This window comes from Vidua macroura, chromosome 5 (genome assembly GCF_024509145.1).
Source record: "Vidua macroura isolate BioBank_ID:100142 chromosome 5, ASM2450914v1, whole genome shotgun sequence".
Lineage (NCBI taxonomy): Eukaryota > Metazoa > Chordata > Aves > Passeriformes > Viduidae > Vidua > Vidua macroura.
The window spans coordinates 72,213,325-72,226,762 of NC_071575.1; the positions used below are offsets into that span (position 1 = coordinate 72,213,325).

General features: G+C 43.1%; 1 protein-coding gene across 1 annotated transcript in view; it reads left to right on the top strand.

The window, feature by feature from the left end:
• The window catches only part of COPG2 (COPI coat complex subunit gamma 2), a 24,484-nt gene continuing 11,046 nt past the window's right edge, over window positions 1-13,438 (top strand). Inside the window, exons 1-13 of the mRNA XM_053978952.1 lie at window positions 1-80; window positions 2,550-2,602; window positions 3,251-3,331; window positions 3,613-3,684; window positions 4,773-4,852; window positions 5,577-5,652; window positions 7,020-7,112; window positions 7,637-7,723; window positions 8,750-8,907; window positions 9,932-10,065; window positions 10,712-10,779; window positions 11,226-11,414; window positions 12,315-12,410. Coding sequence (XP_053834927.1) covers window positions 44-80; window positions 2,550-2,602; window positions 3,251-3,331; window positions 3,613-3,684; window positions 4,773-4,852; window positions 5,577-5,652; window positions 7,020-7,112; window positions 7,637-7,723; window positions 8,750-8,907; window positions 9,932-10,065; window positions 10,712-10,779; window positions 11,226-11,414; window positions 12,315-12,410 — 1,224 coding nt within the window. The 5' untranslated portion in view covers window positions 1-43. The remainder of the gene's footprint in view (window positions 81-2,549; window positions 2,603-3,250; window positions 3,332-3,612; window positions 3,685-4,772; window positions 4,853-5,576; window positions 5,653-7,019; window positions 7,113-7,636; window positions 7,724-8,749; window positions 8,908-9,931; window positions 10,066-10,711; window positions 10,780-11,225; window positions 11,415-12,314; window positions 12,411-13,438) is intronic.

Below are 13,438 nucleotides of genomic sequence, written 5' to 3' on the forward strand. Positions count from 1 at the left end.
AGCTGAGGCGGCGGCGCTCGGAGGGAGCGGGAGCGGGGCCGCCATGATCAAGAAGTTCGATAAAAAGGACGAGGAGTCCGGTACGGGGGGGTGCTGGGGGCGAGAGGAGCGGGGCTGGGGCGAGGAGGGGGCTGAGGCGTGCTGGGGTGACAGCGGGGTGGAGATGAGGGGGACGCTGAGATGAGGGAGGTGCTGAGGTGATGGAGACGCTGAGGTGAGGGGCACGCTGAGGTGAGGGGCACGCTGAGGTGAGGGAGATGCTGAGGTGAGGGAGATGCTGAGGTGACAGCGGGGTGGAGATGAGGGGAGACGCTGAGGTGAGGGGGATGCTGAGGTGACAGCGGGGTGGAGATGAGGGAGACGCTGAGGTGAGGGGGATGCTGAGGTGATGGAGACGCTGAGGTGAGGGGAGACGCTGAGGTGAGGGGAGACGCTGAGGTGAGGGGAGATGCTGAGGTGATGGAGACGCTGAGGTGAGGGGAGATGCTGAGGTGATGGAGACGCTGAGGTGAGGGAGACGCTGAGGTGAGGGGAGATGCTGAGGTGAGGGGAGATGCTGAGGTGAGGGGGATGCTGAGGTGAGGGGGATGCTGAGGTGACAGCGGGGTGGAGATGAGGGGAGACGCTGAGGTGAGGGGAGACGCTGAGGTGAGGGGGACGCTGAGGTGAGGGGGACGCTGAGGTGACAGCGGGGTGGAGATGAGGGGAGATGCTGAGGTGAAGGGGAGATGCTGAAGTGAGGGGGATGCTGAGGTGAGGGGAGACGCTGAGGTGAGGGGGACGCTGAGGTGAGTGGGATGCTGAAGTGACAGCGGGGTGGAGATGAGGGGAGGTGCTGAGGTGAGGGGGCCGCTGAGGTGAGGGGGATGCTGAGGTGGAATAGAACTCCCAGAGAAGCCGCGGCTGCCCCTGGATCCCTGAATGTGTCCAAGGGCGGGCTGGGCTAGTGGAAGGTGTCCCTGCTGATGACAGGAGGTAGAAGTGAATGATCCTTAAATCTCCTTCGAGCCCATCTCGTGGTTCTGTCATCTCTCGTCTCTCACAGCTCACGTGGGGTATTTGTGTTTCAGCTGTGAGAACCCCTCTGGTGACAAATCTGAAGGAGCTGGGGTCTGTTTGCTCTCCCTTTTTTGCACAGCTGATTTTTAGAGAGGATTTTATCCCTGGCTCTGCTCAGTGCAGATGTTTCATCCCTCAAAAAAAAGAGTTGATTACGTGTATTTCTATACATATACTAAACCCTATATAACGTAATAACACACATGCCCTGTGTATTTATATAATAAACCCTATATAATAACCATAACCCTGAACAATGAGCTGATGTATGTAAAGAAAAGAAACTTCTCTTTTTAGTCATTTTGCTCTCATTTAGGCTGGACAGAGCTTGGTTTGGTGTTGGTTTTTGGGTTTTTTTCCTATTTTTGTTAAGGTTGGGATTGAAGTGTTAGGGATGGTATTTTGTGTTTAGGTTTAGATGTTTATTCTTTTTTATTTATATGACAAGTTGTGAGTTTTATAGTATTTTATTAATAAGTTATAAAATGGTTAATTATTTTTTTAGGTAAGGTTTTTTAAGGTTAAATTATTTAATTAAGAAATCACGTTTAAATTATTTTTACTTTTAATTTAGTAACTAATTATTTGGAGTTTGTAACGTGGACTTTTTTTGTTTAATTACAAAACATTATTTAAACTTGTGAAGGAGAAGGTAAAGAAGAAGGATTAGCTGCTGTTCTAAAATTTTTATTTTAGTTTTATATATATTATTGTATTTTAAAACTTTCAATGCTAAGTTTTTTACGTAGTGATGTTACACACTTCTAATTAAAAGTTTAAAATTCTCATGACTCCAGCATCCTGGGACAGTGGGAGGTGTCCCTGGGCAGCCCCTTCCAAAGGCCTGGAAGTTAAATCCAGTTTCCCTACAACAACTGATGCTGCTCTGAGCTCCAAATGTGCCCAGCTGGGCTTGAGTTTGTTCCCTTTTCAATTCCCTCCTGCTTGGGATGGGAGAACTGGGGAACAAATGAACTGGAAATGAGGAATTCCTGCCTGGGAGGAGAGGATCAGGAGCAGAAGTGAGGCTGTGGTGGGGATTTATGTGGCTGAAAAGTTCTGTTTCACATCCTGATCTGCAGCTCTGGTGTTGCTGCCTTCAGTGCTTTTGGTGCCTGAAGGAATCAAAACAGGTGGATTGGGAAAGTAGAAAAAGGAAATAGTTTTATGTAAAGGCCATTTAGGTGTTAAAAGGTATTAAAAAATATTAAGTATATAAAAGGTATTAATTAAAAAGTATTAAAGGTATTTTTAAATTTTCTTCTTCCTCTCCTTTTTGTTATTTTTTACCTTTATTCTTTCTATAACTCTGAATATACCACTTAAGAAAGTGAATTCAAAGCTGTTGATGGCCAACATCAGTTATTCAAAGAGGAATGTCACTGGTTTGAGGTGGTTTGGTAAAATTTTGGGGCTGTTCCTGCCTGTTCAGACCTGCTGGGGTGTGTGAGGAATTAATTTCCTCAGCTGAGAGGTCTCTTTTTCCTCAGGTAGTGGCTCCAATCCTTTCCAGCATCTGGAGAAGAGTGCTGTGCTTCAGGAGGTAGGAATAATCACAGGATAATGCTGTTTAATGAATGATTTTTTCCTTCAGGAAGCACTGCAGGATGACTGTGGGGAAATGTGGATGGCTAAATTCATAGAATTTAATTGAAAAGCACAGAGAGTGTCAATAAATTAATTTTATCTACAGTTAATGAAGGGTTTTCTTAGGGTAATTAGGTGACACGTGGCTTCTGCCTTCCATATGGACATGTGGCATCTCAGGGGGCTCTTCCTGAAGAAAAAAATGTTTTATTTTGAGGCATTTTTGCCAGTTCCAGATGGCAAATTGAGTTGTTTGTGCTTTGTTCAGATTGCTGCAAACGAAAGATGCAAGAACACATTCGCTGAGACACGTATTTAATACAAATAAAAATTACAAGCTGCTCAGCTGGAAACAGATTCATTTAATTCTGAACACATTCTTTGAGACTCATATTTAATACAAATAAAAATTACAAGCTGCTCAGCTGGAAACAGATTCATTTAATTCTGAACACATTCTTTGAGACTCATATTTAATACAAATAAAAATTACAAGCTGCTCAGCTGGAAACAGATTCATTTAATTTTGATGTTGAAAGAGAAATAATAATAATAATTATTATTATTGGGATCTATTCAAGCAGAATTTCTGTTTCATTTCCAGGCACGGCTCTTCAATGAGACCCCAATAAACCCACGAAGATGCCTCCACATCCTTACCAAGATCCTGTACCTGCTGAACCAGGTAACTGTTAGGATTTCTCTCCATCCAGAATGAATTTTAATAATATTTTAGTGGGAAATAGATCATATTTTTAGTGGGAAAAAAGTTTTCCACAAGGAAAACTCCTTGGGAAACTTCCATCCCTGTGGGGGGCATTTAGAGTGGAGAGAATTGTGGATTCCCTGGGAAGGAAAGGATGGTATTTTACAGGAGAAAGTCTCCAAGGAGAGATTCCTGGCGTGTGGGAGGGCATTAGAAAAAGGAGCTGGATAATTCCTGCTTTTCCTCTCTGCTAATTCCAGGGTGAACACTTCGGAACCACGGAAGCCACGGAAGCTTTTTTTGCCATGACCAGGTTGTTTCAGTCTAATGATGTAAGGAGCTGGTGTTTTGCCTCTCCCTGCTTCTGTCTGGGCTTGCAGGAGCTGCCAAACCCTTGGAATTTGGGATGTGGGAGGCAAGCACTGCACAGGAGGAGCTCTGGAGGCAGTTCCTGGTTTGGAAATAGAGGACTGGATAATAAATAACATGTGGTTGTTCTGTGGGTTGGGGGTGGAGGTGGGTTCTGAGTTAATTACTGCTGTAAAAGTGGGGATAATGACAAAGCCTGGATTTATAAACAAGGGGCACTTGATGGTTGTTGCTTCCCCTTGCAAATCACCATCTGCTTAATTGAAAATAGAATTCTAAAATTGCCTGCAGATCAAAGGCTGCTGTTCCTTAGAAGATGGATCAGCCTTGATCTCATTGAGGCAAGGGATCAGAGCACCCTACAAATCATAGAATGGTTTGGGAATTGAATTTGGGAATTCAGCTTTGGGCTCAGCAGAGTGTAAAGCCCTTCTGTGATCTCTTCTGCAGAGTGTGAGAACTCAGAGCAGTGTGCTTCATGCAATGGGCCTCATTAATTTCAATTAAAAATGGTTTGCTTGTTAGAGGTTTGTTCAAGGAAAGTGTAGCTGTCCAAAGATGTCATAAAACTGTTGGAAATACAGAGTGTTTGAAGTGTTTCTCATATCCACATTTAAAAAGTAGAGGATTTCTTAAAATATAAAGTTAATTTTTTTCACAGACTTAATGTCAACACTCCACATGTGTTTCCTTTTTTTTTTTTTTACAATAACAAAGTTATTTTCAAAGCTTTTAACTGATGATTGTGAGGCTTCTGAGTACAGATGTGCTGCATCACTTCTTTGATAATTATCATGGATTTTTATATTAGTTCTTATCATTTTACTAAATATTGATGTCCTGCTCTTCTGATTTGTTTGATATCAGGGAGTTTGGCCCTTATCCAGGGATCAAATGTAGTTCTACACTTTTAACTTTGAATTGAAAACAATGTGTTTTGTTTAAAAGCTTAATTTTCTTTCGAAGCGAAATATTTAATTTTTATGTTCATTTACCCTTTAAAAACTTCTAATTACCATCGTGTTTAATCTTTTTCTTCACATTTCCACAGCAAACCCTCAGAAGAATGTGTTACCTCACAATCAAAGAGATGGCCAATATCTCTGAGGATGTCATCATTGTCACCAGCAGGTGGGACACCCTCGGGCTCAGCCTCTGGAAATGGGGCTGCAGCTCCCTGGCTTTGGATGAGCTGCTACAGTGTTGAGCTTTTATAAGGATACAGCAGTTCTGTGATACACAGTCTGTGCCACCCTCTGAAATGTTATTTTGTTCCCACTCTGTGGGAAAATTCAGTTTATCAACATGTTGTTACTTTGTTTTCTTGCCGTTTAGGGTGGTGTGGTTTTTTTTTTTTTTTTTAATTCTTGTTTTGTCAGAGCTTAGGCTGCGACTTTGCTGTCAGAGCAATTAAAGTAAAACAGAGCAAAACCCAGTTCATTCTCCCAGCTGAACTCTTAAATTTTTTTGACTGCAAAAGTAGACACTGCAGCTGTTGCAAGAGCAAAAATTGGATCTGTTGTTGGATTGCTGAACAACTATAGACATATATAAAATAAATCAAACAGAAATTTGCTCACTATTTCTGAATCAAAATTCAATGTGGAACAAGCAGCAGCACCAAGAAAGAGAATGAGCTAAACAAACCAGGCCCATGGCAAAGCAATTCCATGGACTGTGCATTTTATAGCTCAGTATCTCCCCAGGTTTTGATGCTGATAAATCTCAAATTAAGCTGATTATGAAGAGGTTGCTCCTAAGCAGAACTAGAGCAGCTAAATGAGGTGAATGTCACAGAAGCACTGAGAGATGGGGATATTCAGGAAGTGTTAACAGGATGTTTTGGTGGTTTCAGCTTGACCAAAGACATGACAGGAAAGGAGGATGTCTATCGAGGCCCGGCCATCCGAGCTCTGTGCAGGATCACTGATGTGAGTACACACCGGGGGAGAGCTGATGAGTGGCTTTAAAATCCCAAAACTGCCCTCTTGCAGGGTGCATTTTACAGCAGGGGTGGAGCTGCTGCCTTATGGAGGGCTGCTCAGTGCCCAGTGCAATTTCCAGCAGCTCTGTGACACTTGAATTGTGGTGAAAAATCAAGACCCCATAATTCCAATAGATTTGTAGGGCACAGTATGTTTTTTATTACAGCACTGGACACATGCAAGGGATCTTTCCCCTTCAAAGGACATGCATGCCCCTGAAAACTCCCAATCCTTTCTCATTACTCTAGCTAATTTACATATTCATAGAATTTCACAATAGCTTCATGCATATTCATTCCTCTGATTTCACCTTACAGCCAGTTACACTTGTACTCAGTTTTTGTCAGAAAGCACAGAGAGAACTCCTGGGTCACTCTGCGCTGTCTGTTTCAAGGTCTGAAGAGTCTTTCTTTTATCTCTTTAGCTTGGAAATTTGCATTCTTTCTCCTCAGCTGGGGCAGTTTTGCTAGTGCTGCAGTTACCAGACTAAACAGCATATTTTACTTGTGTTAGCAAACTCAAAGCAGCACATTTCACCTAAATCCAAACGGATTTCTACCCTGTTAAATTTTTACTCTGTCTCGCACTGGGAATGTGCAGCTGGAATGTTTGGAAGCTCCTTTCTGATCTGAAATTGCTCTGCTCAATGCCCTGTGCAATTTCCAAGAAAAATGTGGTGCTGGAGCACTGGAATGTGCAGTTGGAAGATTTGGGACCTCCAGTTTCTATCTGAGATTGGTCGTCTTGATGCCCAGTGCAATTTCCAGGAGAAATGTGACACTGGAGCACTGGGAATGTGCAGCTGGAATGTTTGGAAGCTCCAGTTTTTATCTGGGATTGCTCCACTCAATGCCCTGTGCCATTTCCAGGAGAAATGTGGGGCTGGAGCACTGGAATGTGCAGCTGGAAGATTTGGAAGCTCCAGTTTCTATCCAGGGTTGCTTTGCTTGATGCCCTCTGCAGTTGCCAGGAGCACTGGGAATGTGCATCTAGAATGTTTGGGAGCTCCCATTTCTATCTGGGATTGCTGCACTCAATGTCCTGTGCCATTTCCAGGAGAAATGTGGGGCTGGAGCACTGGGAATGTGGGGCTGGAATGTTTGGAAGCTCCAGTTTCTGATCTGGGATTGCTCTGCTGTTGATTTTGTCGCTGACCCTTCAGGACCGTGCAGCTCAAACCCAAGTCTACCTTGCAGAATTAACTCAAGATTTTTGCTGAGAGTCCTTTGAATGTGGATTTTTGCCTTCTGCTGCTTTTATCCTCTTCCTCCAAAGCATCCACACTTCCCTTTTCCCTGTTTTCCCCTTGCCAGGGTACAATGCTCCAAGCCATTGAGAGGTACATGAAACAGGCCATTGTGGACAAAGTCCCCGGCGTGTCCAGCTCTGCACTGGTGTCTTCCTTGGTAAGTAAAGCAGAAGATTTTTGTAAATCTGGTGTTTTGTCAGGCTGGGAAGCTGAGTCTGCTGTGTTTGGTTTGGTTTTTTCTCTGAGATGTTTCTTCATTGCACTGGAAAATAAGGAATAAACAGAGTTTCCTTTATCTCTTCCAATTCCTTTCTTAACATTTGAGTGCATCAATCATAATAATTTCTAGTGCAGCCTAGTGCAAAATGCTCAGATTTCTGCAGTCAGTGTAAAACATGGATTTATCTGGGATGGAGCCTTGAAATCACCTGCTGAAACTGCAATTCAGGATTATTTCTGCTAATAGACACCAGGAGGGCAAGATGAAGGAATCCACTCTGATTTCCTCTCCCTTTTTGAGGCAAAAAGGCTGGGAAAGATCTCATGAGTGAATATTTTTCTTAACAGAAGTGAGCATGGTAATTTGAGACTGAGATGGAGGGAAATCCACAGTTTACAGGAGTTTAGGATAAAGGCTGTGGAACTGCTGTGAGTTTGTCTGCAATGTCAATTTTTTTGCAGCACATGATGAAGATCAGCTATGACGTGGTCAAAAGGTGGATCAATGAAGCTCAGGAAGCAGCCTCTGGTGACAACATCATGGTACAGGTGTGTTTGAGGGTGGCTGTCCCTAAAAATGCTGGGGGGGTGCTTAGTGGCATTCTGGGAGCTCTTAAGAAAACTTCAGAAAAAAAAAATCTTCTTTTTCTTTAGTCTTTTAAAAGCAAAAATTGTGATTTTTGGGAAACAGCTTGACAGTTTGAAAAATTAATGAACTTTTCCATGATGCCAGCACAAGATTGTTAATTAAGGGCTGCCTCTGGAGTATTCTTCCCTTTTTCCTGCTAAATTTATGGTAGCTGGAATGCTGCTGCCTGTTCCACAGTGGTTCTTGCAGAAGATATTTGAATCTGAGTGCTGAAAAAGCTTGGGAAATTATCTCACTGCCTCCCAATGAGCATCTCTTGGCCTTCAGAAGATTTGACAGCTGCAAAAGATGAACCCAAATATCAGCAAGATCTCCACAAGAGTAAATTTTTTGCACAGATATTCCAGACACCTGTGGAAATGGAATTATTCTGTGTGTTCAGAATATGGAATTATTCTGTCTGTTGCAGGCTCATGATCAGAAAAATTCTGTAAAATCAGCTTTGTTCTTGCCCACTTAGCAACTTCATTAAGCCTTGCAGTAAATCAGTTTTATGGGGGAAAAAAAAAAACAAAATAACTTGACAAAGAACTAGAAATGTCCCTTTGTGCTTCCATCAAAAAGGCCTCAAGGATTTTTGTGAGGTCAGCTGTCATTTCAAGGCCTTGGGATATCCTGGATGTGGAGTTCATTAGAAATGCAGGAGTTACTGTGCAAAGCTGAAACCTTTGAAGTTATGAGATTTAATGGGGGGGGAAAAAGGAAATAAATGAACTTTGACTCTTTGGATCTTCAGGAATAGTTGTGAGTGAACAGAAAGGGTAAGGAAATGTTGCAGATCTTTGCAACTTGTCAGGAAACTCAGCTCAGCTGAGGTTGGAAGGTATTTCTGCCAGGAAAGAGCAATAATTACCCCCTATTTTGATGCTTTAATGTGGATTTTCCAGCTGTACTCAGTGCCTGCCCCTCTGTTTCCCATCCCATAGTATCATGCTTTGGGGCTGCTCTATCACCTTAGGAAAAACGACCGCCTGGCTGTCTCCAAGATGCTGAATAAATTCACCAAATCTGGCCTGAAATCCCCCTTTGCCTACTGCATGCTGATCAGGATTGCCAGCAAACTCCTCAAGGAATCTGAAGAGGGGTAAGTGAGAGGCAGGATTTAAATCATTAAAATTAATTAATTAAGGTTTGGAAACAGCCGTGTTTTTTTAGTGTTTGTGGAAATCTCCACAGAGACTGAACTGTAGTGCTGGGATAATGCAGGGACTTAATCTTAAAGGGAGTTTTCCAGCCTAAAAGATCCTGGGATTGTTGCATTTGTAGCCATTAAAGTCTTGGACTCAATCTTAAATGGGTTTTTCCAACCTAAAAGATCCTGGGATTGTTGTGTTTGTAGCCATGAAAGACTTGGACTTGATCTTAAGGGATTTTTCCAGCCTAAAATCCTAGGATTGTTGTGTTTGTAGCCAAAAGGGCTTGGACTCCATCTTAAATGGGTTTTTCCAACCTAAAAGATCTTGGGATTGTTGTGTTTGTGGCCTTGAAAGCCTTAGGCTTGATCTTAAGGGATTTTTCCAGCCTAAAATCCTGGGATTGTTGTGTTTGTAGCTATAAAGGCTTGGATTCAATCTTAAATGGGTTTTTCCAACCTAAAAGATCTTGGGATTGTTGTGTTTGTAGCCAGGAAAGTCTTGGACTTGATCTTAAAGGGACTTTCCCATCCTAAAATCCTGGGATTCTTCCTTTGTAGTTATGAAAGTCTTGGGCTCGAGCTTAAAGGGTTTTTCCAGTCTAAAAGGTCTTGGGATTGTTGTAGCCATAAAGGCTTGGACTCAGTCTTAAAGGGATTTTTCCAGCCTGAAAGATCTTGGGATTGTTGTGTTTGTAGCCATAAAGGCTTGGATTCAATCTTAAAGGGATTTTTCCAGTCTGAAAGATCCTGGGATTGTTGTTTGCAGCCATGAAAGTCTTGGACTTGATCTTAAAGGGACTTTCCCATCCTAAAATCCTGGGATTTTTGTGTTTGTAGCCACAAATATCTTGGATTCAAAGGGTTTTTCTAGCCTAAAAGATCCTGGGATTGTTGTGTTTGTGGCCATGAAAGTCTTGGATTCGATCTTAAAGGGATTTTCCATCTTAAAACCCTGGGGTTGTTGTGTTTGCAGCCATGAAAGTCCCCTGTTTGACTTCATCGAGAGCTGCCTGAGGAACAAGCACGAGATGGTGATTTATGAGGCTGCCTCTGCCATCATCCACCTGCCAAACTGCACTGCCAGGGAGCTGGCACCTGCTGTCTCAGGTTGGTCACAGCCCTTTGTACCCCTGAAACAGCTGGAATAAAGAAATTCAGAGAAAATCCAGCAGAATTATAATACCCAAACCCTGATTTTCTGGTAACTTGGGGTTAAAAGTCCTTTAATTCCAAGTTAAAGGGCTTTTGGATGGGATCCCTTTTCCCTTTTTCATCCTGAGGTTTAGGTGAATGGCATTAGAGGTGGCACGGAGGTGATGCTTGTCTTTATCCAGCTGCAGGAATTTGGGGTGGGAGGGAACCATCGATTGTTTTGGGTTGGAAGGGACCTTAAAGATCACCCAGTGCCATGGCAGGGACACCTTCCACTATCCCAGTGTGCTCCAAGCCTTCTCCTACCTGGCCTTGGATATTTCCAGGGATGGAACAACCACAAAGTCTCTCTGGGAAAACTCTCCTCCAGCTGGAATATAGAACTGGAATTTAGAGACAACCGATCCACTCCCCTGTTATTGGCAGTGGGATAAAAACCAGGAGTTTCTTTCTAACCTGTGTGATAAATTATGCATAGTGCTGCATGAATATTTAGCAATGTGTAGTTGAATGGAGATATATTAGATTTTCTGCTCTATTCCCTTTCTTTGAAGAGGCCATAGCTTTGTTTTTTGGTTGGTTTTTTTTTTTTTATTTCCAGTGTTGCAGCTTTTCTGCAGCTCTCCGAAGCCTGTCCTGCGCTACGCAGCCGTGCGGACCCTCAATAAAGTGAGTGCTTCAAAACCTCCAAAATAATGTGTGTGTTACCTCAAGCAGAGCAGCTGCCCTTGGGATGACTTTATTTGGAATTATTCCATGCTGGAGAATTGGCTTTCCCATGCTAGATCTCCTGGTGGGACAGAAATCTTTCCTGCATTCGGGCTGTGTTTGCTCATTTTGGGACCATGGGGATATAACAAGCTGTAGTTTGATAATCTGTGAGATTTCAGCTGGAATCCTGGATATTTAATATTACAAAATCCACTTGAAGGAAATATTCTGATTTCAGAGCTGCACAAGACAACAGCAAAGATTTGAGATTCAAACCCACGAGCTGTAACTTCAAATCCATTTAAAACACTGCAACCAAACCCCCTGAGCTCTGCTTGCATCCAATGCTTTCAACTACAGGGTGCTACACTTCCCACGTAATTTTGGAATTGCATTCCTTGCAGGTGGCCATGAAACATCCATCTGCAGTCACTGCCTGCAACCTGGACCTGGAAAACCTCATCACAGACTCCAACAGGAGCATCGCCACGCTGGCCATCACCACGCTGCTGAAGACTGGCAGCGAGAGCAGCGTGGACAGGCTCATGAAACAGATCTCCTCCTTCGTGTCAGAAATCTCAGATGAGTTTAAGGTGTGGCATTGGAGGCCTCTGCTCTTTCCAGCTGCAGGTTTTTCTCCTATTCTTGTTTGGTTCTTTTTTTATGAAGCTTTTCCTGTTTGTCAACGCTTCGGTGGTTTAGTCTGGCAGGGCAAAGTTTAGGATTTGCTTTCCAGCTTAAATATCCTGTGTGCCTTCCTCCCACCACTCCAAGAAAGGAAAAATATCATTTGGTGGATTCCTGGCTCCTGTGCAATATCCTGCAAATCTTGTACTTCTTTCTGGCTGTTTTAGAGAGGAAGAAGGATTTTAAGTTGAGTTTATATCACATCAGTCTTGATGCATAGTTAGGAAACTGTGTTAATTATTAATTTCTACCTAATTTGTAAGATCTGTAGTGACTAAGCTGGTAAGAAATTGGTGCATAGTTTGGAAACTGTGTTAATTAAGAATTTCTACCTAATTTGTAAGTTTTATAGTGACTGAACTGGTAAGAAATTGGTTCAGAATGGTTCAGTTGTACCTGTTACATCATGAGGAGCACAGCTTTGCAAAATCAGTCTGCTTCAAGTGGTCTTAGGTCCTTGTTTTTATGAGAAAAATAAGTATCAGATAAGTTTGAAATTGCAAAGAGTTTTAATGACAGAACACGGCAAGTTAAAATTGGATCATGATCATGCCTGGGCAGAAGGAAGAAAGGAGGGGAAACCTTTGAGTTAAGGTCTAATTCCATCCTAAATTCCAATCTTTTTAGCAGAGCCAGGCCTTGCTCACCCTGGCACAAAGTTGCTCCACGCTAACCCTGAGAATCCACCACCTGATTTTTATCCTTGTACATGGGTTTAATCAATCAGGGAGACAACTTGAGGTAAAAGCCTGTGTTTTTCCTAGGGCAATGAACACATGACCCACATCCTTCTGTGTTTCCTGCAGGTTGTGGTCGTGCAGGCCATCAGTGCCCTGTGCCAGAAGTACCCTCGGAAGCACAGTGTGATGATGACCTTCCTCTCCAACATGCTCAGGGATGATGTACGTGTGGCACTTGCTCTGGGGAGGGATTTTGGCAGATTTGGACCTGCTTGGTGATGGGAAGGGTCTCTTCTGTCAGTGGGTGCACAGGGAGATGGGGCTGAGTGATTGCAGCTCCTGATGGGTCAGACCTGTGTGAAATGCTTGGGAAATAGTGATGCCTTGGAGTGGCTCTCTAGAGCAGAGGCTGGACAAGATTAAGACAGTAAAGTGGGTATTTATTAAAGGCCTTCAGTAGGTACACCTGGAGCCTGGAGAGGCTGCCTGGAAGAGAGGCTGGTCAGTATTAAATGAATAAAGTAGGGATTTATTAAAGATCTTCACAGGATACACCTTGGGCAGTACAAGAGCCTGGCTGTGGATGGACCCAAGGTGGACTCTGAGTCACGAGTGTTCACACTTTTATAAGTTTGGTCCATTTCCATGTTGGGGTTCATTGTCCAATTCCAGCTCCAGGTGATGCAGTCCCATCCTCCAACACTGCTCTCCTCAATTCCCTGCTGTTTGCACTTTTTGGGCCCAAATCTGCCCAAAACCCAGAGGCTGGAAAAGGATTGTTTTGTCTGACTGAGCTGTGAGGAGAACTTGCTGACACTTTATATGAAGTTCTGAGTTACACACTAATGCAGTACAGAATCTGGAAAATATAAAATATAAAACTTAGAGCATCACACCTTGGGCAGTCAGAAGCCTCCAAGGGGCTACACCCAGGATGGCCAACGGTCACAAGTTTTTCAGATAATGCAAGTTTAGTCCATTTACATATCAGGGGTTAATTGTCCAATTACAGCTTCAGGTAATGAAGTAATTTACCCCCACTTTGCTCCCCACCAAAGGCACTTCTGTTTATGCTTTTTGGGGCCTGAGGCTGTAGGGTGTCTTTGAATTTCAGGCCTTGAAGGATTGTTTTGTCCAACCAAAATGTGAAGATAGTAACTAACACCCTATATGGAGTTCAGAGTTATACCCCTAAAGCAGTACAGGATTTGAAAAACATGAAAGCTAAAATCCTGATGCTCCTGGGGCTG